General features: G+C 39.5%; 2 protein-coding genes across 2 annotated transcripts; both read right to left on the reverse strand.

Annotated features, from left to right (window-relative positions):
* Positions 1 to 35: 35 nt before the first annotated feature.
* LOC121300853 (basigin-like) lies at positions 36 to 12,304 on the reverse strand. Its single transcript, XM_041229794.1, has 8 exons — positions 12,166 to 12,304; positions 6,287 to 6,461; positions 4,849 to 4,937; positions 4,445 to 4,581; positions 3,900 to 4,173; positions 1,528 to 1,552; positions 1,193 to 1,266; positions 36 to 993 (listed from the first exon to the last, which is right to left on the reverse strand). The coding sequence occupies exons 1-7, from the start codon at positions 12,227 to 12,229 to the stop codon at positions 1,206 to 1,208; spliced, it is 825 nt and encodes a 274-aa protein (XP_041085728.1). The 5' UTR covers positions 12,230 to 12,304; the 3' UTR covers positions 36 to 993; positions 1,193 to 1,205.
* A 3,116-nt stretch (positions 12,305 to 15,420) lies between these two features.
* Positions 15,421 to 25,293, reverse strand: LOC121300852 (E3 ubiquitin-protein ligase RNF126-like). Its single transcript, XM_041229793.1, has 10 exons — positions 25,186 to 25,293; positions 22,993 to 23,051; positions 22,021 to 22,081; positions 21,005 to 21,240; positions 20,646 to 20,714; positions 20,090 to 20,159; positions 19,881 to 19,974; positions 19,423 to 19,538; positions 18,049 to 19,087; positions 15,421 to 16,532 (listed from the first exon to the last, which is right to left on the reverse strand). The coding sequence occupies exons 1-9, from the start codon at positions 25,258 to 25,260 to the stop codon at positions 18,929 to 18,931; spliced, it is 939 nt and encodes a 312-aa protein (XP_041085727.1). The 5' UTR covers positions 25,261 to 25,293; the 3' UTR covers positions 15,421 to 16,532; positions 18,049 to 18,928.
* Positions 25,294 to 25,523: the final 230 nt, after the last annotated feature.

Raw genomic sequence — 25,523 nt, forward strand, 5'->3', positions numbered from 1 at the left:
TCACACACACACATTGAAAGAAAATCCACACAAGCTAAAATCAAGGAAGTTTATTAAATTTTGTGCAAGTTGTTAAGAGGAGACAAGGTGGTTTCACGGTTAGCTTGTGTCAATTCAGGCAAATTTATAACTTGTTTACGCACACTATTTAAAACATGTATTTAATGTCAATCAAATCCTACACCTTGGAGCTTGTTACAATATTAAATGGCACATATAGCGACTATTTAAAAAATAAATTAAAAAAAAAGCATAAAGGGCATTCTGGCAATAGCAACTCACCCCAAACGTTTAATCTGACTGAACTATAAAAAGGACAGAAAGGGGTAAGCCAGAAGCTACCTCTGTATATGGCCCACTTACAGGGACTGGTAGAAATAGGATATTTAAATTAAATCCACTGCAATAGTAACCCATTTATACATACAACCTGCCAATAAAAAGCATAACATCTTACAAAATGCAAGCATGTATATCAAGGTTATGCAATGCATCCTATTTAATTTTGTATTGGAAAATATTAAAGGTTGTAGGAAAAGCAAGCAATTTGCAGCGGAAGCTGCATTACCAATGCACATACAAAACCATTACAACTTGGAAAATCCTATCCGTTTGTATGAATATTTACAAAAATTTAACAGCAAGTCAAATCATTACATTATCATTAAATAGCCATCCTTATTTCAGGCATTGCCAGGTTTAAAAAAAAAACAAAACAAAAAAAGAAACACACTACACATTTCACACATTAGAAAAGTTTCACCACCACCACAGCCTATAAAAATCATGCAGACAGACAAGCCCGCTTGTTAAATTAACCCTATGTTCCCTGTCAGTGCAAGGTAGCGGGGGAAGAAAAAAAGCACTGGCAGACAAAATATATACATAAAAAAAGAAACAGAAATCCACCAGCAAGGACTACTTCACTGAATCGCAGGATACACTGGAAAGTAACTGCTTGAAAGATCTCTGCCATAGTAGTCTTGAGGGCATCTGTCAAAGAAACACAGTTTTACCCTCAAGCTGGTTCATACACTCCAAGATACTTACAAACTGATTACTCTGGAAACAAAACAAGCAAGATAATCAAGTTACGGACGTTGAATTCCATTAAACTCTAGGATTGAAACACGTTTAAAAAAAAACAAACATTTAAAACCAGAGTGTTCATAACAAACTGTAGAATGCTCACCTTCACCCAGTTTTCAGTTGCAATTTCTCTGCCTGACATTTTGGTCCTTATGGTTAGCTGCTGCATTGCTCTTTCTATATCGAAGGAAAGGAAAAACACAAGACAGACTGAAGTAGATTAAAAGGAAATTGCATTTTATTCCACTGTGCAAAAATGCATGAGAAAACAGTAAGTGAATTCAGAGCAGTCAATTATGTTTCACAGCAAAACCATGCCCTTCAACAAAACAGGGTACAACTGCAGTGCCATTTCATGACACTTACAGTAAAACAAGACACACTGGTTCCAACTAAACAGTGAACAGATAAATAAGGTACAGATAAACATTTACTTACAGAGGGGCGGCTCCTGAGTCATCATCTAGAGAGCAGCAGCAATACATGGGAATTAAAATGGAAAGAAAATGTTAGTCAGCAGCCACAGAGGTCGAACAAAGGACAGTTCTGCTTTGGGGAACCCGCCTGGTCCTAGTTGTCTTGGCCCAGTTTACAGGTACTCTGGTTAACGGTGCTGAATTTGTTACCTCCACGCCATCCATGTGCCACACACATGAATTAAATCAATTGTTTCAAATAAGACAACCCATTTACATAGGAAGTACACTTATATACATTATACATTAAATAGAGGTTACTTCTTCAACCCCTCAAATTTACCAGGGTTTAGCCATTAGTGAACAGTGCTGAGCACTACTACCATTTAAAAACATGTAACGACTATAAAAAGAGAATGAATTACACTTTGTGAAGAAAGACACCCAAACTATCCATGCTGTGAAGGTCCATGCGTGGACCAAGACCACAGCATCCACAAGACTTGGTTAAGCCATCCAGATGGACACACAGATTCCATCCTAGTCTTCAATTTAACAAAGTGAATGCAGACCCATGCAAAACTATTAGTTGCAAAGCTTCACATGCAAAAATATAAAGCCAACATTCCACTCCAGTCCATTAGGGTTAACCTTCACCAAGGAAGACTAATGATGCTGCATAAACCCTTAAGTGAACAGCTAAAACCCATCTACAATTTACACAACTGTCTGCTGTATCATGTTAGACTTACAATTAACCCTTTCACTGGTTAACATCTTCAACAGGTCTGGGCACATTCATGAAAAACAAATACACATTTTGATAAGTTGCCCATTGCACCAAATCTTAAACAGTGTTAAAGCTTCAAAAGCAGTTTGGGAGACAGACCAGTGAAAGGGATAATCACTATAAAGAAAACATCTTCACTATTAATAGTTACTCAATTGAAGCGATGCATAAAACACTATCTTCCTCTTATAAATCCGAGGCAGAAGCCACTTCAGTCTGACATGCAGTTTTGTCAACTTACCAAAATATAAAAGCAGCAGCAAATGAAAAAATAAACAAAATGATAATTCTGGCATAGCACAAACTATATAAAAATCTTTAAAATCATAAAGGAAATCGGCTGAAAAAAAAATGTAGCGAATAAACCAACTGGTCCTGATGAACACATTTGAGACCATAGAAGAAACAGTTCTATAGTCTTTACAGACATAAGACCAGAATATTTATTTTTTTACAGCAAGTAGACATTTACAACTCATTTAAAAAAGGAAAGTATTAAGCCAGTATTAAAACTACCAGACTAGTAAAATCTTTACCCACAGCATAAAACCATGTTTGCATCAAAATGAACTTTGACTGGACTTGTACAACAGCGTGTTTACCAAAGCATACCAAATTCAAACAGATTATATATTAAGCTCCTGGCACAGGTTAGCCATTGTATGCTTTACAGCAAGGGTTCCCAAAGTGCGGCCCCCCCCAAAGACTATGGTCCCCAGAGATTTGAATTAAGCAGAGTTCACTGTACATACATTCAGCTCTTAGTGAAGTGGTTAGTTGTACAAGATGCATTCTGCCTCACTACTGAAGAATAACCCACAAAGTTTAACTGATATAGTTTGAAGAGTATCTATTTCAGTATTATCTTCTTTAATTGTCGTGCCCAGGACAATGCAAGATGTGACGGCATGATATTGCTGCTCAAACCTAAGCCTGTTGTGGCACCAAGACACAGGATAAAATACAAATACATTTCAAAGCTTCTGGTGTTGCAGTGCTAGAAATATACATTCCTAATTTAAATACAAAAATGTATTGGAAATAAAGATATAATTTGGGACATATTTCGGTTCATGAGTGGTGCGGCCCCCCATTCCACGCAACCTCCGAAAATTGGCACTCCATCACCAAAACTTTGTAACCCCTGCTTTAAAGCAATCCTAACATGCCCTTTCCCAGCATTAAAGCTAAAGAAAGTTAAACTGACCAAGACTGCAGATGAAGCAAAAACAGCAATTGCAAAGTACTCCCATCCCACCTTTTACAATGTCTGATTTTATAATATTACTTAACAAGCCTGAAGCCCATGTACTGCCACATTAACCAAGTCTGGATTTAAATAAACTGGACTGAAACCTAGACTAGGCTTAGTAGTTTTATCAGACTATTTATTTTACTAAAGAGATTTCCATGGTCTCAATCACACAAGCAAGACCAACATTGTTGAGAGTTTCTCCCCCCCTCTAACTCCTCACGGTCACTGCAGGAATTCAGGAAGTATTAATTCATGAGTAGTTCTCTTCCCCCTTCCCAATGCTCTTACTAAAACGATCTTGCAGACCAATCAGTAATTAAAAGCAATAAACTAGCCGAGGTGCACGTACCGTCGGCGATGTCATCGGGCTTTCTCCTCTTCTCATAGATGAAGATGACAGTGACTAGGATGATGACCTCCGCCACGATGCCCAGGAAGGGCCACAGGGCTGCCAGGCGGCTGCGCACGCGCAGCTGGATCTTGTCAGAGCCGCTGCCAACTTCATTGGTGGCCAAACACTCGTAGTCCCCCGCGTCCTTCTCTATATCTAGCTCGCTTATAGACAAGATCGACTTCTCAGGGGTGCTCTTCACTTCATATCTCTCAGTTCCATTAGCAAGGAGCTGGAGGGAGCATTCAATTCACAGCTTTAGTTAAATCCCTTGTCATAGGGAACTAGGAAGCAAGTTACAACAATCTTCAAAATGCTACGTATGTAAATAATTTGACATTGTATATACAGTTATAGTAACATTAATGTTAAGTCTGTGTATGTTATCTTAAATCAGTGGTTTAATATGGTAAGGAAACTCTTGCAGGCTGAAGCAGCGCCAACTTGTCTGTATCTAGCTAACAATCCTGTCCAGTACAAGAACTCAAAGTTGGTTTACGTACCGTTTTCTTATCCCCAATAACCTTGAACCACTGCCAGTCAGTGGGTAAAGGGTAACTGTGGCATGTGCAGGTCAGTACCCCCTTGTCATTTTCATTGCCTTGCTCAGAGTGCTTATAAGCTTTCACATGAGGAAGAACTGAAATACAAAAAACAAAACCACCAATTAGAGCCCACAGCCTTGCTATCATTTTCATCTCCCATTGAATCCGCTTTGATCGCATTTCACATGACCTCACATTGTATAGTGAACAGATACCTTGTACTAGGAGACTGAATCCTCACCCCACGCAACGTAGGAGAACAGCAATGGTTGACAAGCATAGCACAATAGAATGGGTTAATCAAAACCTCCAAAGCACTATTCAGTTATCTACACCATTGGGGCCAGTTTTAAAGTCTTTACCTTTTACTTCGATTGAAGAATTCACTTGTGGAGAGGTGAGAAACACACAGTGATACACTCCACCAGTTTGGAGGTCTGCCTTCTTTATCCTGGAAATAAAATGAACATTGCATTAATGTTAAACTGCAGAACTTAATGACTGCAATTCAAAATCTATTCAGATGTTCTTCCATATTATAAAAAAATAAGTGTAAGTGGAACAAGAACACTGTAGTAATATTAAAATTACATGATTTTATCTTCACGTTTGTATTCAACACTTTCTAACTGTCTCTCAAGAAGCTTCCTTCAGAATTGCATCTGTTGACTTAGTCCAGGATCAATCTTTTTATATAGCACCTTTCATAAGACAAACATCACAAAGCACTTTACAAGATAGTGAGGAACAATGCACAGTACATTACACAGTAAAAAATGCAAATATTAAATACAGGCATAGTACATTAAATAAGATGAAGATGTGAATTGTCAATCATACAAATTAGATGGAGGGAAATCTGAAAAAGCAATTTAAAAAACAGCTAACAGATACCAGGCTTTAAAAGCACTGAAAGCAAGACGGTGACCATAATGCACAATAAGTAAGAATTCATTAAAGTGTGGGGGTGGGGGGGTGGGGGTTAGCAATTGATTACATACATAAAGAAACAAGCTAGAGATTGCCACACTTAAGAGCTAAGCAAGAGGATTATGCAAATAGCTTATCATGTGCCTTGCAAATCCAATAATAGTTAAACTCTGGTATTAAAACTACTGATCTTTTGTTCAAGAGCACTGTGCACACACTTCCTGCCAGAAAAAAAAACTGAACCCTGAAGACTTATCTACACTGAACCCAGCTAGTATGGAACAACCCATCAGAGAGACAGGCTAACCAAATAGACCCCCTGCTGCCACCAAGACCTTCATTTGAGTTAAGTTTTGTTTTTTTTTCATTTGGCAAAAATGCACAACTACAAAGCTTGCTAGTACCTATAACAATAACCCATTTGTTAGCCCCAAGAGCTCTGACTGCACTTTTCTAATGAGGAATTAACATCAGAGCAGAAGCTGCGTTTTAGAATGGTAATCCACGTGGCCACTGAGCCCAGCAGAGCATTGCTACAAGAAGAACCGCATGTCTGCCTTGTCAAGTCGAGTGAGCGTCAGCCACTAAAATCAGATGGGTCACAGCCAACAGCACCACCATTATAATGAGCAGCCAGAGCACAGCTAATAAAGCAGATTAAGGCAATTCGTTTCTAACCTTATGTAATTTACATATAGATATTAGTGCTTGAACAGGCTGTCATGCATTTAAATTAACTCAAAGTCTTACATACATTAAAAAAAATTAGCCATATCACATAAAACAGTACTTCAACAATGCACAGCTTTTAAGGCTTCTGTACTTTGGGAAAACATTCAATAGGTGTGGGTCTGGACCCAGACTACATACGTGTATTCTATGAAGGTATTTGGCTTGGTGTCCACAGAACTATCAATCTTCTTCCCGTCTTTCTCCCAGTGACTTCCAGCAACAGCAGAGGTTGGGTTTGTCAGGTTGCAGGACAGCTGGACAGTTGTTTCATTGACATTCACAACCTCACTTGGCATTGTTACAATAACAGGATCTGTATTTACACAACAGAACGTAGTTTAAAAATAGATGACAATTACATCAGTTTATTTTGAAGTGTTAACTCCAAAGTCTTGAAATAATGGGCAACATCCATCAATTTAAGCTTGGGTAAATTCCACAAATGAACAAAAGTTAGAATGCAATGCAGGTTTGTTATCTTAATGTTTGCCAATAGCTATAGAGAAACACCAATAAAAGATATTGAACATTGGCTAAACATTTACAAGACTCACCCTTTAACCCTTTCAGCCCTGAACTGTCAAGCAGAACAAACTCCTTTGAGTATACACAAGGTCAGGACCTTTACTTGCATATATTAACACACTACCTCAGCCTGACCTAGCCGTCCATGATGTTCCAACATTACTTCCAATGTCATGCACCAACATACTGCACCAACAAAGGCAGAGCTGAAAGGGTTAAGTTGTTGCATTTAATTGTCAGTTTGCGCAGCCAATTCATTCTGAAAGGACATTTGTTTCCGAATCAAAATCAAGAAATCCAAAAGGATAAGGAAAAAACAAAAAAAAACACAGGATCAAATACAACAAAAGCAGGTCCCACGCTCAACTTCCACAGCTACGTGTGACATGCCCTGCTCAGTGTAATTTTTCCTGTTCTTGAAGGAAATTAAACACTTATTAATGGCACTTTAGGAAACTACACATTGCAACTCACAAGCTTAAACTAAAAGGTCTAGGAAAGCAAGAGTTAACTTTTTGTAAAAGGAAAGTTATGCAATTTAGCCATACAAGACATTCCAGCTTATAGGACAAGTGAATAACAGAAGGTAGGGATAAACAAATATAAATCCTGTTGAGCTCAAAATTATCCCCAACCATTTATAAAATTAGGGCTTGTATAATTGTTGGTTTCTCTCCAAGTGCATTTTGACTATTACAGTTCCTGTGAATTTCAAGCCCAGACAGCAAACAGTAATTTGAACTATGCAATTAGTAGGTGCAGCACTTTAAAAGGTGCGTTAAGTACTGCCTTCAGACAGACAGGTTTTATACTCAAGAACTCTGCTCAAAGGAACTAGGGCACAAGAGATTCTAAAGAGGGAGGTCAGCAGCATTAGCAAAGCAATGGTTAACAAGGACAAAGGCAAAGACCTGGATTATAGACAGCAGCAGAGGAAGAGGCTTTGGACTGAAGTGTACAGAGTGATCGGTTTAGCTGACCAGCAGTGTGGAGGGAGGGGAAGGAGAGAAATCGAGCCAGTTCAGAGAATCCAAAGTAAGCTCATTTTGAATCTAACATATTAAATATTTAATATTTGTCCTACTTAAAATAGTCACTGTCCTCAATGCAAGAAAAGTACAGATTAACAACTTTTGGTAAAGAAAAAATCCTAAAGTGGTACTTTAAGTGTTCAAATAAGAGGCACCCCGTTTGAGCCTCTTGCCTTTTAGAAAATTAGCATCTGGACACACTGCAAACCACTGAACTGATTACTGAAGCTTTTTGGTATTCTGCTTGTGTAAACTAAAGCCTTGAAGGATTTCCTCTGATGTCCTTTACTGCCATGACAAGTACGGTCACAACTGTCTGAGGCATTGTAAAGTACAGAGTCAGTTATTTAAAACATCAAACTAGGACACCGTGCTAAATCCTAACTAAAAATCCTAAATTATAACTATCAGCTGTTTAATCTACACATTGCTTTTTAACAAACAGCAATAAAAAATTACAAGAGAAACTACTAGCAGTTTCTAATAAAAGCAAAACGTGTTTAATCAAAAAAGCAGATTTTTTTTCAGTGCAGTGGTAAATATCACGGTATGGAACTGCATGCGATTTCTTTATGGGTCAAAAGGAGGCGCCAGGTGGGAGATATGAAAGGTACAGACCTTCCAAAAGACGTACAGCACAAACAAAAACAGCAGAGTACTGAATCAATCTTGGACGAATATTTGTTCGTGAATGTTTTAACATTAAAATAAAACATTAATCTAGAGAAATTGTTTCTACAAACCAAAACAGTCAGTTTGTGTTTTACATCATTTGGCAACGAGGGCACAACGGGGCGGGTGGGTGGATAGAGGGGGTAACAGACACCGTTACAAACTGACCGCCACTCACATTCAAATACAATAATGTTTGCCTGTGAGCGAATCCACTTGATTTTGGGGCTCTTCTTCAGGTCGTTGCGGTCGGGGTCATTGGAGGCTCTGCACTCGTAGGTGCCCGAATCATTGAGCGAGAGGTTTGTAAAGTAAATGGTGCTGGTGGCGTGGAGGATGTAGGTGGCGTTGATCTTGACCTGCTCCTGGCGCGCCCCATCAAACAGCTGTGTGAACGTTTCCTCCGACTCGTCCCCCTCAATAAACCACCACTGAACCTCAGGGATGGGGTTCCCCATTACCTCACAGTGCAGCTCAGCATTGTCTTCAACCAGTTTCATTTGAGACATGGGGGACTTCATAAAACCAGCTTGGGTTTTATTGGATTTGGGGGGGGGGGGGGGGGGGGGGGGGGTAATCAGATTGATTTATTATTTATTTATTTTCCAGGTGTTAATGCAAAGCAGAAAAGAAAGAAGAACAAGTTAAAGTCAAGAAAAAAAAGCAAGCAGATTAGCAGAAGACAAAGCAGCCATGGTTTTATCAAGCAATAAATAAGTTAATTGCAAAAGGGGCCTCTTGCAAACTTAACAATCACCAATTACTTTAACTGTAGTTCTCAAATTTCTTGTCCACTGTGAACTATATATAGCTCTGGTCTCTTCCCACTCAATTAAGATGCATGGATTCCAAAATGTGTACATACATTATCAAAATCTATGGCCTTTTAAGCAATAAAGGCAAGAGAATGTTGAATGAAACATGAAAATGTTGTTAAGAAAACAATGACAAGTACAAATCAACCACTTGTGTACATAAGTTGAGGAATGCACAAGTTTCTCTGGAAAACGGAAACCCCACGCAGATTATACTGTCAGGGATTTCTAATGCAACATCAATGTACTTTAAGTGTTGCAGATTCAGTATGACACCCCCACACCCCCTTCCAAGCCAACTTTACCCAAATGATACCTGTTAAGGGTTATTCAGCAGCCTTTAACACATCACGCCAGTATAACTTACAGACTTCCAAGTTTAACCAAACCTCAAGGTGGCATTTGAGGCCAGAGAGGGCCAGATGATTCATGGTATGTATTTAGACTGTCCGGTCATTCTCTTCTGTTCTTGCGAAGAGGAAAGACTCTGTACAAGTAACTGCAAACGCCCCAAGCAGAAAGACACGTGACCTTTAAATTACAAGCCACGGCTATTGACTGCTCGAAAAAGTCACCTTCATGACAGCTAAATCTCTGGGGAACAAATGTACTGCCTATTTAGCAAAGACTGCTGGCTCCAACTTTAAATATACCAGGAATCTTTATTCATTAACTCCCCCCCCACCCCACAAAAGGTTGTTATGTAGCTTTAACTGCTTTGCTTTTTTATTTCATCATTCCCATTTGGTTTTATAAAAAAGTGTTGCAATACAGTTTCCTAATCCTATGCTGAGCCAAGTCTGTTGAAGCCATGCCAGGCTGAAATACTGAGAATTTAGATATCTGATGGATATTTATGAACATCTTTTCTAGAGTTTATTAAACACACAACGATTCTGGTCATCCTGCCATAGCCCAGTAAAGAGGTCTATGGTTTTTATTTCAACAAGGTGCACATGCTTGTTTAATGATAGATATCCGACAGGCCATTAGCAAAACTTAAGATATACAGTGAAGATAATACTAGTGAGGGTTTGAGGTTACATATACTATAAAGACAAAGCTCTGTCTAGCCAAAAAATAGGACACAGGCACATTTTAATTATGATCATTTACACTGCAGCCACTCAAAACAAAGCCATCATGTCCTGGCAACATATTCTGCTCCAATAAGCAAGAAGGAATTAAACATAACATTTAAAAAAGTAGATAAATAAAATTGATGTGCAATGCACGACTGTTTGTTGGCCAATTCTTGTATTTTAATAGGATACCAGCACCTCAGTTGACGCACCGCGTAAATATTTATGCCAACTCTGTCATCATCTAGTTGCAGACTCAAGTATTCCGGGTGCTACATCCCCCACTTCTCTGCTCACTGTATTTGAAGCTCTTCCTGGTAATTGAGAATTGCTTCTGGGATACTGCCTTCCTATAAAACACCCAATGGATTTTAGGCCTAGCAAGCCCTCCCCTCCAATAACCTTTAGAAGTCCTTGCGCTGAACATTGGAATTTCATACACAATTCCAGTTTCCCAGTAGGTTTTTCTAATTGTCCTTCCGTCTCTACATTACTCTCAACTCCTTCCACAAGACCCGTGACTGGCTGATATACGCTGCTGTGGTTTCCGGTTTAGAAAGTCAGTAGAGCCATTTCTTTCCCAATTACTCAAGTCACATGGTTGACCGTCTACCAAACAGCCCCTAGTACGATACAGATTACTGAGTGGGCTCTTTATATCTGGTCACACAACAAGCAGGTCATTCACTTTCACAGGTCCATAATCTGTTAGTACATTCCCTACACAAAGAAACACACACTTGTACTGTAAGTCATGTGTGCCTTACCGGTAAGAGTGATCTAAACCACACTGAAATCTGTGCTTTTCATCTCCATCCATGAACAAGAGTTTTAAACTCAAAGGAAATACAAAAAATGCCCTGGGTAGGACGACATTCAAGTAACAGACACCCCTTCTCTAAATACAATTCGAGTTTGTTTCATTAGGGAACTTTGTCCCAATTACACGTATTAGTAATCTGCCAGTTATTAAGTTTAATTTTTTTTAATTCATCTATCCAGGACCTTGTTCCAACCTCGTATGTATTTAATTAATGAATTCCAGGGCCACTGTCTAAAGTATGGTACAACTACACCACAATGAGATTCTGTAACCTAAAAGACAACCAATTTATCCTACCAGGACATTTAAATAAATCAGCCACATCAGTAAATTAAATGCAAAGATTGAAGCCAATTTAAAACCACTAATTGCGCAGCTAGCGTCACTTAAAATAAGAGCAGTTTTATTAACACGCGCTACCAAATTCGGAAATCTACTTTCGAATTGCAGAGACCTCGTTTAAGGCGAGTTACAATCCAATTAATAGCATGTTCCCCTACATGACATGTGATTAACATGTACATTTTTCCGGGTGTGTATGTAGGGCTGGAAAGCACGATCGCATGTACACAGTACAGACACACAAGCAAACTGTGAACAATTACATAGCAGCCAAGTTAGGTCAGGTCACCAATATTAATTAGCATAAACGTGTTACCTTATTTTGAACGTGTTTATCATTAACCATGACTGGATAACAGAAAATAAACGGGCTTTATTTCAGACACGGTTACGGAAACAAATGGATTTTTTTTTTTTTCTGTCTCTCTCAACACAACTCGACTGGTGTTCCGCCATCTTACCGAACCTGTTCAGCAAACGAGTGTATCAAACGCTCTCAGCATAACACACATCTTCTAAAATAACATCAGATCACTTAATCGTACTTTAAAAAGAAAACGTCCTAAAGGTGAAACCGCCACCGACAAGCGTGTTTCTCTTGCTCGTCTCCTGCCGTTCACCATTACAAACGCCGTCGTCACAGCTCCGGAACAAAACAACAAAACAACACCGACACTTGCGTTTCTCCTTAGTTAAAAACAGTAAACATTACCAGAAATTGACCTACCCGTCATGGCAGTGGCGGCGCACAAAGACGCCAACAGAGCGCCGAGGCTCCACAATAACGCCATTGTAAAGGCTTTGTTTTACTGTGTTAACCGCAGCCCGGCTCCTCTCTCTTCCCCGGTGTCGAGCAGACTGCGCAGCGCAGCGCAGCTCCACCTCTCGTTCTTCCTCGCCGGCCTGCGCGGTGACGTCGCGGCTGCGTGTGGGACGTGACTGCGATGGAGGGTTTTGGGAAGAAGCTGCGGTCACGTGGTGTACTTGAGTCTTTTTCCCAGCTGAATTTAGTCGTTCAGTGTTAGTTTATAATTACAGCATCAAGCAAACACCTTTTGGTAGCCGCTGTGCAAATTTTTTAAAAATCATACACACGGCACCAGTGATTACTTGTATGAATATTACTAGATAAATGCCGCCGTTAAATCTACCGTTTTTCTGAAAACAGAGGCTATTGCATTGTCCATAAGATTAGTACGTATTTGTCCTTATCATTACAGAAGCTTCGTTTTCACTTTATCTGATATAATTGTGTTAAAAGTCACCAGATGATATCGCAAAGAAAAGCATATTATTATTATAGTTGAAACTGCTGACATATATATATATATATAATATATATATATATATATATATATATATATATATATATATATATATATATTATATTTACGCTACGTTTAGCATATACAATTGTCAAGGGAAAGTGTGTTTCAAAACAAACATTAGAGGAATATATAGGCTTTTGATGCCATGGTAACCACACACTTATTTCTCTTTAAATGTAATGTCTTTGTGATGAATTTCACTATATTTTATTTGTCTAGTCTACTGCTCCTTAACAGACACCTGACAGGCTTAACTGGGGAAGTCCGCCATGTACCATAGATAAGCAGGTGATTTTATTTTATTCTTCTATATTGTACATTATCTCGATTTTTCTTCTAAAACCACAAACTTTAGGTCATCCACAGCGTGACTGTTCCTTGTAAAGTACTGAACTATTAGTTCATTTACTTTTTTTTTCTTATATTTCATATGTGGTTCTGTATTCTCTTATATAATGATGCACCTCTCTCTCCAATATCACTATCTCTTAAATCGTTATACCTTCCAGCGTACACTGCAACTAAATTCCTTCAAAAGGCCGATGAGTTTCATTGTGCGGTGCTTATTTTGAGCTATTTTAGAGTTTTATGTCTATGTTTTTTTTTTTTTTTCAGGACTCGCTTTTTATGGTTGCGCTGTATCAGTCCGGAGATGACAGTCAAATATAAAGAGTGCTGATACCTTTTATTGGATTAAGGAAAGCAATAAGCAATCCCCAAGCTTTCAAGACCTCAAAAGATGCAGGAATACGTTTGCAAATGTTGACATGAAAGGAAAATGTTGGAATCCAGTGGCAGTCAGGTCAGCGGTTTGTACGGCCAGCCAAAACGTTATTATTTCACTTAACATGTTAGGAACAATTAAGATGGCAGATTGTCAGGGATTGCAAACCACGGCGACCTCATTATTTCACTGGATTTGTTTTTCTTTCTTTCGCTAAAATAGAGGGAGCAATTAAACTAATTAACAACTTTTAACAAAAATACCTCATCAAGAAAACGCTACTGAGAATTAGTTCATTTTCATTTTGTTCAAAGAAAGGAATGCAACACAGTGCACTTTTTTGGTTCAGGGTTTAACGCGTTATGAAGACTTGTTAATGTGGCTGCTCCAGCACAAGTCCAGATTAGGACAATGTGTGCTATGGGGTCGGCTGTCCTGCAGTCACTGTCCTAGGGTCGGGACAACTATACTAAAAGTTAGAGAGAGTGAGACTAACTTGATCACTGGTTTCACCTGCGTGAGATTCCCTGCTGACACCTGTGTTGCTAATGAGATGCACTCACTAGTAAAAACTGGACGAAAAGAAAAAAAATATAGCTTTATAAAAAGCTGACGCAACTTCCATAGTAAATTTCTTTTTTTTGTTTTTTTTTTCAATCCGCTCCTTGTAGGGAAGAGTCCCATTTTCCAGATTCCTGTACTGTGCCTATTCATTTTTAATACTCGCCACAGATTCTCTACGCAGAACAGAAAATGTATTTTTCTTGCTGCTGTAAGACCATCTCCTTCTAGGCTCGTGTGTGTGTGTGTGTAAGACCCTCCGAATTAATAAATCTGGACAGCATGCAGGGACTCCCTTAATGCCGCGTCAATGCTTGCATTGATCCATTCCCCCGCTTCGGTGCTTGTTTTGGAGAAAACGAAGGGTTTAAATGTGTGTAAGGACTCTTATACACTGTACTTGGGAGTAAGTTAGATTTGATCAACGTTGAAATATATAAAATATAAGCAGCAACATGACTTTCAGAGCATTTTCAGGCACCAGAGATTACCCTGGATAGCACTGCTACATTTGTTGGTTGATGCAAAGTTGCATATAATGCTGTCCCACAATAGGTTAATATGGGGGTACACGGAGCTGATAACATCAATTTCCAAGCTTTAAAAAAAACAATGCATTTTGCTGTAAGGTACACACGGTATGCTGATACTAACACGATCAAGCCACGCAAGCAAAGAGATGTGATACCATGTTGCAAGTTTCCATTAGTTACCATTGTGATGTCATAATCAAAACCGCCTCCTGTCGAGATTGTTCCTCTGCTCTTGAACAGATTTGTACCTGTTTGTCTATCTCTCTCTCTCTCTCTCTCTATATATATAATAAAAATAATAATCATTCCTGAACGTGTGACTGTAACCTTATAACCAGCGTTGATTTCACCTGTCCATCACTCTCCACATCGGTCTGGTTCAACAATTTCCAACGTGTTATTTTACATTTTATTTCATATGCAATGTACACCGTACTGTATGTAGCCCAGAACGCCTATTAGGAAACCTGATATCGAATTGAACTGTGCATCACTCGCAGAGAAAAATGTGTTTTGTTGCCCTCTGGTGTTTGATTAAAGTATTGCACGGTAGCTGTATTCAAAACGACTCGAAAAGCCATGCCCAGTGAAACAGCACTGGCCAAATCAATGAGGCATGCTGCTCTTAAAAATTGCAAAGTAAATTAAACTGAGTAAACAAATTGGTCTGGTAGTTGACAAATATTTGGCTCTTTAGCGTTCAGTCTAAAAAAACGAAAAAATAAAATAATACACTTAGTAAATGAAGAAGCCAATCCAATATTCAACATAAAAAACGCACTACATTTAAAATATTCCAGTATGTGATGCGGGGAGGTTGAAAAATAACAACAGCAGAAATAAGTTACTTTTTAATTACACCTCAAAGGAAATTAAAAGGACAGACGCACACATACTCACATTGTCTCCTCAAACCAACGTGAAAACAAACAATTTCGGCAAAAATTAATTGCGAGTTCCTTTCGTCGGTAATCAGGCTTTAGCAGCGAGCCAAGGAGGCAATTATACATGAGATCCCATGCACGAATCCCTCTGAGATTTATAAATGCATTCTAGCAAGAGGGATGGAAACAAGACTCCCGCTGCATAGCAGTCTGATCATTTCATGGTTTTACTATGAGTTTAATACACGCCTGAGCCTGTTAGCTGTACACTGCGAATAATCAATCCCATAGTAAAACCCGGAATGAAACTGCCATGCAATAGGAGTCTCATTGCCATGCCTGTAAAGGGTCTCATATTTTGTGGCATTGGGTAAAGATGATTTAAAAGTAGTAAAACTAGGTTGGCTGAAAAAAAACTTGAAACACTAAAACAACCACCTTGAAAAAAAACCTTCAATCACCTTCCCATTGCCTCCCGACAGCACTGTTCAGCAGAGATTAAGAAACTATGTGTACAGAACACAGGCTGTCATTGTTTCTAGTTTTATTTGATTTGATATTTAATTCAATGTGCTGTACTTGTGCGTTGCCGGTAAGGCAACGGCCATACAAATACACAAGGTGATTTATTAAACATACCAGTCCACTGAAAAACCCAGGAGCACTGTCGATTTACAGGACTGAAATCAGAACAGGATGTGCAAACATCACAGCTGCCACTCTGGACCTCAAACTCATTGGAATCAAATAGCTGCCATACCCCAGGCCAGTGGCAGAGCTCAATTCCAGCATGTGCTGCAAGCATGTTTCTTTCGGACTGTGCGTTGTTTTTTAAAACCAGCTTGTAGACGCGGGTTTGTTGGAAGAAAGCCTCTCAGCGGAAGGCAAATGCATTCCTGCAGGGATGGAAATAAGCATCCCTTTGCCTGCCAGTCGGAGCCAAGTAGACAAACATTTCGGCTGGTACCTTCGCCAGCGTGCCGGCTGAACGCACCGGCCGAGTCGCTGGTCTGCTTGATTAAAAGCATTTTCACAGATGCAAAGCGCTTGCAGTCTGACAGCTTCTACAACGGGGCATACAAGACAAAAAATTAACAAACAAAAAACACATTAGAACTGAAATATTACTGTTAGTTTGAAACTCTGGAGCTGACAAGCCCAGAAATATAGCATAGTACCTGAAAAAAAAAAGAAAAAATTATAATATATAATTAAAACCTTGTCCAGAAAGATAAATATTTTCAAGTCTGAGTGGAAATGTCTGATATGTACAATGCTTCGACATTTAGCTTTTAAAACCTGACTGATTTCAGAAATGACTGCAGTAAAGACGCTAGCACAGAGCCTCTGCCAGCACAGAGCAAACAGAACCTGGGCGAGTGAACCGGGACAGATCGGAACAGATGAAGCCACTGTAATGTAGCATCCCCTGTATTTCACTGTGTGTGCAATGTAATTCATAGGTCCCTGATAGATAGAGAAACTGCCTTACTTTACGAAGCGTTTGTGTCAAAAAACTAAAAGGCAAATAAAGGAGTACGTCTCCCAATCATCTAGCTGTGCTTCCATCTGTACAGTTCAAAAATACTTTCAATTTGCATCCAGTAGGTAGCTGTAAATAAAGCTGCTAAGACCATTCACCAGCAGTGCTAATTTTGGAGCAGAGCAGAGCCTCATCAAATCAGAGAAGAAACTAGTCAACGTTCAGTATTTTAGAGCTGGAGCGAGGAGCTTTCTTCTCTCCTGAAGGACGTTAATGAACAAGGTTCAGTCCACAATCTACATTTTCTTTAAATACAAAGTAGCAAAGGGTTTTCAATTAAGTTCCCTAGTCTTAACTGTGCTGTTAAGTTTTCTTTACTTTTAAACAGCTGTGAAAGCCCAACACCTTCACTATACAGCAGTTCTCTCCTGATGTAGGTGCGCTAGTATTCACAACCACCAATGCACTCTGCTGATCTCAGTGAAGCCCCAGTACTCTGGGTGCTGTACATGTGCGAGGATATAGAAACTTCATTGGAAATGCAAAGAAAATCTAATAAATAAATTGTGCAGCAAGCATGGACATTGGAAAAGGCATTAAAGCTAACATGAGGGTAGGGAAATGAATCTTTTTCTTCTTGCTGTAGAAAACATGTTTAATTAACGAAAGTCAAAACTCCCATTTCTGCACCATGCTTTCTAATTCATGTACTCAGCAGGGCACCGCCAGTGGTGTCTGGCTGCAGTGTCATATTTTAGATCAAATACCACCTATCACATCACAACAGTACTATCTCTATTACCCTGGTTTCTCCACAACCACCATTAATTATATATTTCGCTATTATTACTATAATGATGATTTAAAAAACATACACATATATACATATAATATATATATATATATATATATATATATATATATATATATATATATATACATACACACACACACAGACACACACACACACACATATATATGCATATATATACATACACACACACACGTGTGTATATATATATCCCTTAACTTAGAATAGTAATTATAATAGTAAGTTTTATAAAAAGTTCAGTGTTGAACTCAAATTCACTGAATACCTAAGAAAAAGAAGCACAAGGATGTAAACGTAGTTGGCTGTTCTTTGTTCAGTTTCAGAAAGAAGTGACTCTCTCTCCCTCTCTTCCTCTCCACTGTTGCAGGATGCCTATCTTGAGAGATGCAGACAGTTGTGAGATTATATATACATATTTTGTTTATTCTGTTGCTAGAAGCTCAGGCAACCTCATGGATTAACCTGGCTGGTTTTTATCATCTCTTGAAGAGCAGTCCATCTTTAGTGTGTCCGAACACATTTTGCTTGTTTTTTAATTGGGGTTTTAACTGGACCTAATAAATCTTTCCCTACTCGAGTACATATAAAGAGATGAAAAAAAACTTTTATCCAAGTGCATTTTTTTCACTGAATTCTTAAATCAATTCCACATGTTTGTTCAGTTTCCTTGTTCCTTTGGCTGAACAGAATACAGAATTTTTTTTTTTTTTTTTTTTTTTTTTTTTAAAAGGGGTCTATTCCCACCCCGTCAGCCAATAAACACCAACCCAAGGATGTGTGTGTGTGTGTATGTGTGTGTGTGTGTGTGTGTGTGTGTGTGTAATTTCTTGAGGGCCAATTGCCACATTTCCATTTTAGGCATGCCCTTTCAGTTTGGTCCAGATGTAGGCAGGTTCTGCATTTGTCATTTGATGGGTCTATAAAAGGGATACCATACTTGCTTATGCGTGGAACTGAAAAACGTTGCAAGGTTCTTGAGATCAGTATTTTTTTTATTCTCGTCATTCCCCTCCGACAGCCTCCTGAATGAGGTGGGTGGTTGGGTGGGTGGCTGGTTGGGTGGGTGGTTGGTTGGGTGGTTGGTTGGGTGGGTGGTTGATGTCATTCGCATTCTCCTGGCTCAGTCAGAGAGTGTGGAAGGGGCTTTAGGAGTTATTCGTCATGTTCTCGTTGCCGGGAGAACTGGAGGAAGAGGAGGAGGATGATGAGGAGGATGAGGAGAAATTCATCCCAGATAACCCAGGCGGATTCGTAGCTGTGTTCTGTCCACTTAAACTTTTCCTGCAAACTGGACACGTGTCGTGCTAAAAAAAGAAATAAAGAGAAAGAAACACATTGGGTAACTGTTCACAAATACCGTAACTTCAAAACACTCAGCAATACGTAAACCAGATACAGTTTCAGACGCTGCCTTCATCACTTCAGGAAGGCATTAGCCAAATCGTTTGTCTACTTAACAACTGAGAATTTAAATTAAGCTTGGCATGCTGTGCAGTCAACAAGGCAGAGATACAGTAACTCATGCAGACGTATAATTCATAAACAAAACAGGAGAGTCTCTCCACATCACAGGTCATTCCTTGCCAAGTGTCCAGCTCTTAAGTAGTGCAGAGTACAACATAAACTGAAACAAACTCACCTGTTCAAGCCAAGGTACTATACAATCATTGTGAAACATGTGATTGCACGGGAGCTGCCTTACACTTTCTCCTGCGGTGTAATCTTCTTTACAGACAGGACATTCTAGACCTGAACCTGAAATGACAAACACAGACAGCTTCCTCTTAAACAAGCCGACCCCCCTAGACATAGACGATACAGGCCACAGCATCATGCAGGCCACAGTGCACAGCTTCTAGCAAATGTCCCAGCACAACAAACTTGGGGAGCAAGTGATGTGGAACATGTTTGACCTTTTTTGTTCCAACAGGACAGGAAGAGTTTGGGAAAATGGCATTAGAATTTAATTTAGGGCTGTTTTTAAGGTTTAATTTAGGGTTGCACTGTGTAGGTGTAATAATAATTTTGGCAAAATGCAATTGAACATATCCCATTATATTTTGCCTTTAAACTCACATATATTAAAAGCACACGTACCTACATGTTCTTCTGTAACCTGCACTGTGGGGAGGCTCTTAATTTTATCTCTGTCTGCTGGAGGGGGGCCGGTGTTTTCAAACTGATTTAATAACTGGTGGGGTAAAGAAAGGAAAAGAACCATAGTTACAGCAACATTCAATTTAGAAATAAAACTGGCATAGCAGAGTAAGATCCCTCTGACCCCACGACCCCCTCGTTCACTGTACCTGTGTTATAACTGCATCAAGTCCATTCACCCCCCATGCATAGTCCATTGGGTTTGAGTGCAACATACCCCTTCAGAAAAGAACACAGGGAATCAGATCAAGACACCTGACATTTAGTTGATGCACCTTTGCCAGTCCCTATCTCTACCTATATTAAAATATGCCTTTTTCATTAATGCATTTATTACAATAACTGCCGACAAGTAATATAAGTGGATAAGTCAGGCATCTTAAGCAATATCATGCTGATTAGGAAGTTCTCTGTTAAAAGGGGCAGCCACACCCCATCTGCACCACACTGGTCTGAACTCGTTCCTCTTTGCCTACAGACATTTCAAACCTGAAAGAAACAGAGAGGCAACCAATATTTTTCTCCAATCTCTTTGACTAATAAGAAAGCAATCTGAACTACTTGCAGGCTTGTCACGTTGACTCAGGGTTACAGATGCACATGCTAAAACCTACTGTCATGTATTTTGAGCAAAACGCTTTTGCCAAGCCACTGTAAGCAGCTCCACTCATGAATATTCCTTAAAACTTCCCAAAATGCACTTACCAGGGTCCCAGTCCTATGTTTGGAATGGCTGTAGGTGCTATAATTCCATTCACTAACTGCTGGATAATTCTGTATCAGGAAAACAAACCTGTGTTATACAGCGTAAAGACTCAAAAGCACAGTGCAACTCTGCATAATAGGATGACAAAAACAAACAAGCACAATAGCTTTTGTATTTCTGCCAGCTCACGTTTTGTAAAGGCTCAGATTTGGATGCTTGTCCCATGGATTCAGAAACACAGATTGCATAATAGAATTTGAATTAAAAAAACAGTCTAACAAAATTTGTAAAGTGTAGTAGGGCCGGGTGCAGGGTTAGTTCTAGCATACAGTACAAGTCCCATCAATTTTTAAATTACCCTTCTAAAGTGGGAACCCCCTCGTGCCTCCCTGTCTGCCGTCTTGCCATGTGCCGCGCCCTGGGTTGCCTGGCACCATAACGCTGCCTCGACGCCAACTCCCTCTCCCTGCGGTTCTCCGTCTCCCTGTTGTCTTCCGAGGGCGGCCCTGAACCGAACTCAAAGTTCTCGTCAAAAATCCCCAGCGCAAACTGCCCATAGCCGGGGGGAAAGGTGAACATGTGCTGGTCCAGGGTCTGCAGGGAAATCAGGAGTAATTCAACTTCTTACCATATTAAAGCTGTTCCTTTATCATGATGCACTAGACCATTAATACACAAGACTACCATTGTGTACATGGAAAAGACAAATATTGAATAAACATCCTTACACTGCACACACCCTACTGTATAAACACTACAGCTGCCCTCTCTGACAATGGTTAAACGTTTAGGAAAAATTCTGAACTCTTCTCTACCAGGGTTCGGGTCAATTCCTGTTTTTCCAATTCCAGTTCAATTTCCAATTCCTTTTTAAAATCAATTCCCAATTCAAGTCCAATTCTTTTGAAGGAATTGGAATTGATATTTTAGGGAGTTGTTGGGATTGTTCAACTGCTTTCATTTGAAACCAATTTCATCGACTAGCAGCGACTTCAATTGAAGTAATCTGTTGCCACTGTGAGAAGCTCATTTTATAACAGAATTGCCATTTTGTCCAGTGATGTGTTGGAATTGGTTAAAAGGTACTGGCAACTGGAAATGAAAATCAGAAGCTGAACCTAACCCTGCTCACTTTATACTAAAACTATTTACATCTCCAGTTATCGAAAGGGTTTTTGCTTTTTTTTTTGTTCTATTACGCAGCTCAAAAGGGCCATCTAGAATCAGGACCACAGCCATCAAAACTGCTTCTCCAGAACTCTAGGAATACTATGGTGTGAAAATGTATCACCTAGCAAGAATTGAAGTTATGTTAAATGATTTTGTATTGTTTTAGCAGAACATAAAAGCTGTTTAGTAAAGAAACTCACAAACCTCAAACTGGTGTCGGTTTTGATCACTGGTAGAGGCTGAAGAGGTGGAACCATTTTCAGTGCTAATCGGGAAAAACAAACATCATTCAGTCCCCAAAATAGGACACACCAGTACTGTTGAAATAAAATGGCAAAGGAAGTTTTAAAATGTTGGATACTAAAATAATTCCTATTACAACTGAGTATTCAGGAAATTTAATACATATGCTCAGCTCAATTGGAGCAGGGGGTTTTCAAACTAGGGGTCTCAGAACAGTTTCAGGGGTCACAAAACAACCCCACCACCAGCAGACCGACTCAGTTCTTTGTCAGCTGCATTGATTCATTTTGTTATGTGTTATGAAATCTTATTATGAAAGAAAGATGCTTTCTTTAATTCAGTATGAACCCTTTAAGGTAGTGGTTCCCAACCCTCGTCCTGGGGACCCCCTGTGTGTCTGCTGGTTTTGCTTAATTATACCTTTTTAATTGTTTTCAACTGTTAAACAGTTGTAGATTTCATGTTAGCTACACCATTTTATAAAAAACTTGAATTCTGCAACTGTTTAAGAACTGAAAACAATTAAAAAGGTCTAATTAAGCAAATTATCAGTGAAATTAAGGGTCTAGTTAAATAACTAAGAGCTCAGTTGGAATTAAAACAAGAAGAAACAGGGGCTCCCCTGGACCAGGGTTGGGAAGCACTGCTTTAAGGTACAAGGGACATGTGTGTCCCACAAATAAAAATGATGCTAACTTTTATTTTTGCAGCGAGAGGCACGAAACAGGGTGTGACTGACAGGTTGGATCAGGTCATCCAAATTGTCAGTTTCCTCCTAGTGATACTTGAGTCGCTCTCAAATGCATTTTAAGAAGAAACCATCTAAAGAAGCGCTCAATTCCTCATGTACCTTAAGGGGTTAATACGCTTAGAGCTGCTGATCTAGGAAAACGACTTTCAGAATCAAGTCTGTTATAACCCCTCCCTGCGTACCTTCTCTCTTCAGGTAATTCTTCGATAAACCCAGACTCACACCTCGGGCAGGTGTAATCCTGTAGGGGATGAACAAAACAAATAAATGTACCCTCTCTACATGTGCTTATGTTTGTTTGTTAAAATCACATGGCTTAAAGAAAGTGCACAAATCTTTAGATGTGTGTTTATTTACTGTACAGATTTGTTTAAAATAGACAGTACCAGAACCCCATCTATTCACTCACTGGCACGTCACTCAGTGAGTTTTGTGTATGATAAATTAGAAGAAGACGTCAGGACTAAAGTGAGGGGGGCGCATTTTGTAATTGATGCCTGTTCCTGTAATAAGCTGTGTGTCAGGATCTCTCAAGGTTTGCATATTATCCAACCCTCTTCCCAATCACAGAGGGAGACAGACAGCCAATTGCCAGCAGAGCACAATAAAATCCAGAAACAGGCTGAACTTCCCTGTCCTGAGATCAGATCTGATGACGACACACAACAGTACACCCTATGCGTGCTGAGCAATGCTAGACTGGCACCGTAGGGGCTCATTCTAGAAGCCAACCCCATGGCTGCCAATGTAAAAGTAATGAATGGGATCGTCTGAAAGAAAGTAGAACTTTGTGTCAGTTTGTAGGTGAAACGCCATTCACTTCTTCAGATGGCAGTGACAGGGTTTTAAAAAAAAAGTGTTTTATTGTATTTAACCACAGTGATCTATGCAGATAAATGATGCCACCTATACCGGTGCTCATCATCAACCACAGTACGCAGCAGCAGCCACATGGTTTGTACCTGTCAGGTTGTCATGTGAAATGGAGCCCTGCAGACTAATTTAATTTGAGAATAAGCGGGGGTGTCCAACACTATAAACCACTTCAGCTCATAATTCTAATAACCTCTGTTCACCAGGTGGCAATGCACAATCAATGCCGAAACCAAAACCTGGCCAATATAATGTCAACAACAAGAATGCAAAGTGCAATTAAGAACCAAAATCGTCCAGCAAACAGAGAAAATGCTGATTTCTGTATTGTTTTAGCATGAAAGTTGTCACTTATTTTAATGTTTTTTTTTTTTCCCTACAGACCCCAAATCAGCCTGACAAGGCACTATTGACTGCATATCGATTCTGGGTTATTGTACCACTGGGATCAGTTCCTGATTTTATTGTGCCCTATAGGTGACTGTCTGTCTCCCTCGGATTGGAAAGGGGGTGTAGGACCCACAAACAGCATTGAGAGATTCTGACACACCGCTTCACGTTATAGAAACAGGCATCAGCAATAAAAAGCGTCTATTCCCTTTAGTTTAGTCCTGAGAAGCGCCTTACATTCCTTATTGTATGATACACACATCAGAAAATGAAAATCTGGTATATATGAAAAATATATGTGCAGTAATTAAACAGGTACACAGGTGTGCCCGAACCTCAGACCTCCTTAATGTTGCAGTGTGCGCTACGGGTTACAGAGTCACTTAAAACAAAATGCATGATTTAAGATAATTGCATTTCCACATCTGACATCTATTTACGTAAAATAACGCAGTTTATTTAAGGACGAAATTCAAATGCCTTTTGAAAACTGATTACAAATGTTACGTAACGCAATTTAATAGTCTTTGCATTTCGCACGAAAAAAAGAGATTTCACAGCGAACTGTCGAGCTTAATAAATGAAGCTGGCCGAATTCAAAACAAAAAATGGTTTTACAGTTTTCATTTTCACGTTTATAGACACGTTTAACTTATATAACTGGAGTCTTATCATAACTGCACGGGGTAACTAGCTTTCATTAAAAACGTGCTAAAGGATGTAATATTAAATTCCAGACACATATAAGAAAAACCATAGAAACGCCTCTAGCTTGTGTCAGGCTATATGTGTGATCAGCCACAAACAATCCGTTTGAATGTCAGGTATTTCGATTTAAAGACATTATCATCACAAGTATGTCGCCTCAGCATGAGGTTCTGACGTGAATGTGTCTTTGCCCCCGCTGTCAATACATATATCTATTTTTTTTTGTTATAATATTCTGTATTGTTCAGATATCTTCAACTGTACGTGAAAATGCAGAGACACTGTGATACAGGGGCCTGTTGGGATCACACCACACACATTTAACGTAGCGAACCCTGCCTACCGTTACCACTACCCCCTCAAAGGACCTGCTTCACACCCCAGTCCATGACCGGGATTCTTACCGGGAGATGCGGGCTGATCTCCGCCGAGCAGCGGTGACAGAAAAACCGACCTGGTCTTGTGGGAGCTTCCGCCATCTTCCGATTAACTGAGACAGACACACACGTACGATACGGAACTGGTACGGGCAGCCGGAGGAGACAAAACGCGCCTCGGTTGAAAAAAAAAACACGAAAACGCAAGCCTTCGTCGGCCGCTACATACTGAGCAGAGCGTATTAACAACAGACCGTGTTATTATACACGAACTAAAATGTTTAATTATTTGAAATACAAACCACAGTTATAGTGATAAATGTGAAGGAAAATTAACTGATAATAGACGAATTGAGAACTCGAAT

The sequence above is a fragment of the Polyodon spathula genome, chromosome 26, assembly GCF_017654505.1.
Source record: "Polyodon spathula isolate WHYD16114869_AA chromosome 26, ASM1765450v1, whole genome shotgun sequence".
Taxonomy (NCBI): domain Eukaryota; kingdom Metazoa; phylum Chordata; class Actinopteri; order Acipenseriformes; family Polyodontidae; genus Polyodon; species Polyodon spathula.

What these genes read in the sequence shown, in the direction of transcription:
- LOC121300853 (XM_041229794.1), bottom strand. Translation starts at nt 12,229, where the DNA reads ATGGCGTTATTGTGGAGCCTCGGCGCTCTGTTGGCGTCTTTGTGCGCC. An exon ending in TTCTTCAATCGAAGTAAAAG is followed by an intron (nt 4,582 to 4,848) that starts GTAAAGACTTTA and finishes TTTGTATTTCAG; the next exon opens with TTCTTCCTCATGTGAAAGCT. An exon ending in GCCCGATGACATCGCCGACG is followed by an intron (nt 1,553 to 3,899) that starts GTACGTGCACCT and finishes GCTGCTCTCTAG; the next exon opens with ATGATGACTCAGGAGCCGCC.
- LOC121300852 (XM_041229793.1), bottom strand. Translation starts at nt 25,260, where the DNA reads ATGGCGGAAGCTCCCACAAGACCAGGTCGGTTTTTCTGTCACCGCTGC. An exon ending in GAATTACCTGAAGAGAGAAG is followed by an intron (nt 22,082 to 22,992) that starts GTACGCAGGGAG and finishes TTTCCCGATTAG; the next exon opens with CACTGAAAATGGTTCCACCT. An exon ending in GGTTACAGAAGAACATGTAG is followed by an intron (nt 19,539 to 19,880) that starts GTACGTGTGCTT and finishes TTGTCATTTCAG; the next exon opens with GTTCAGGTCTAGAATGTCCT.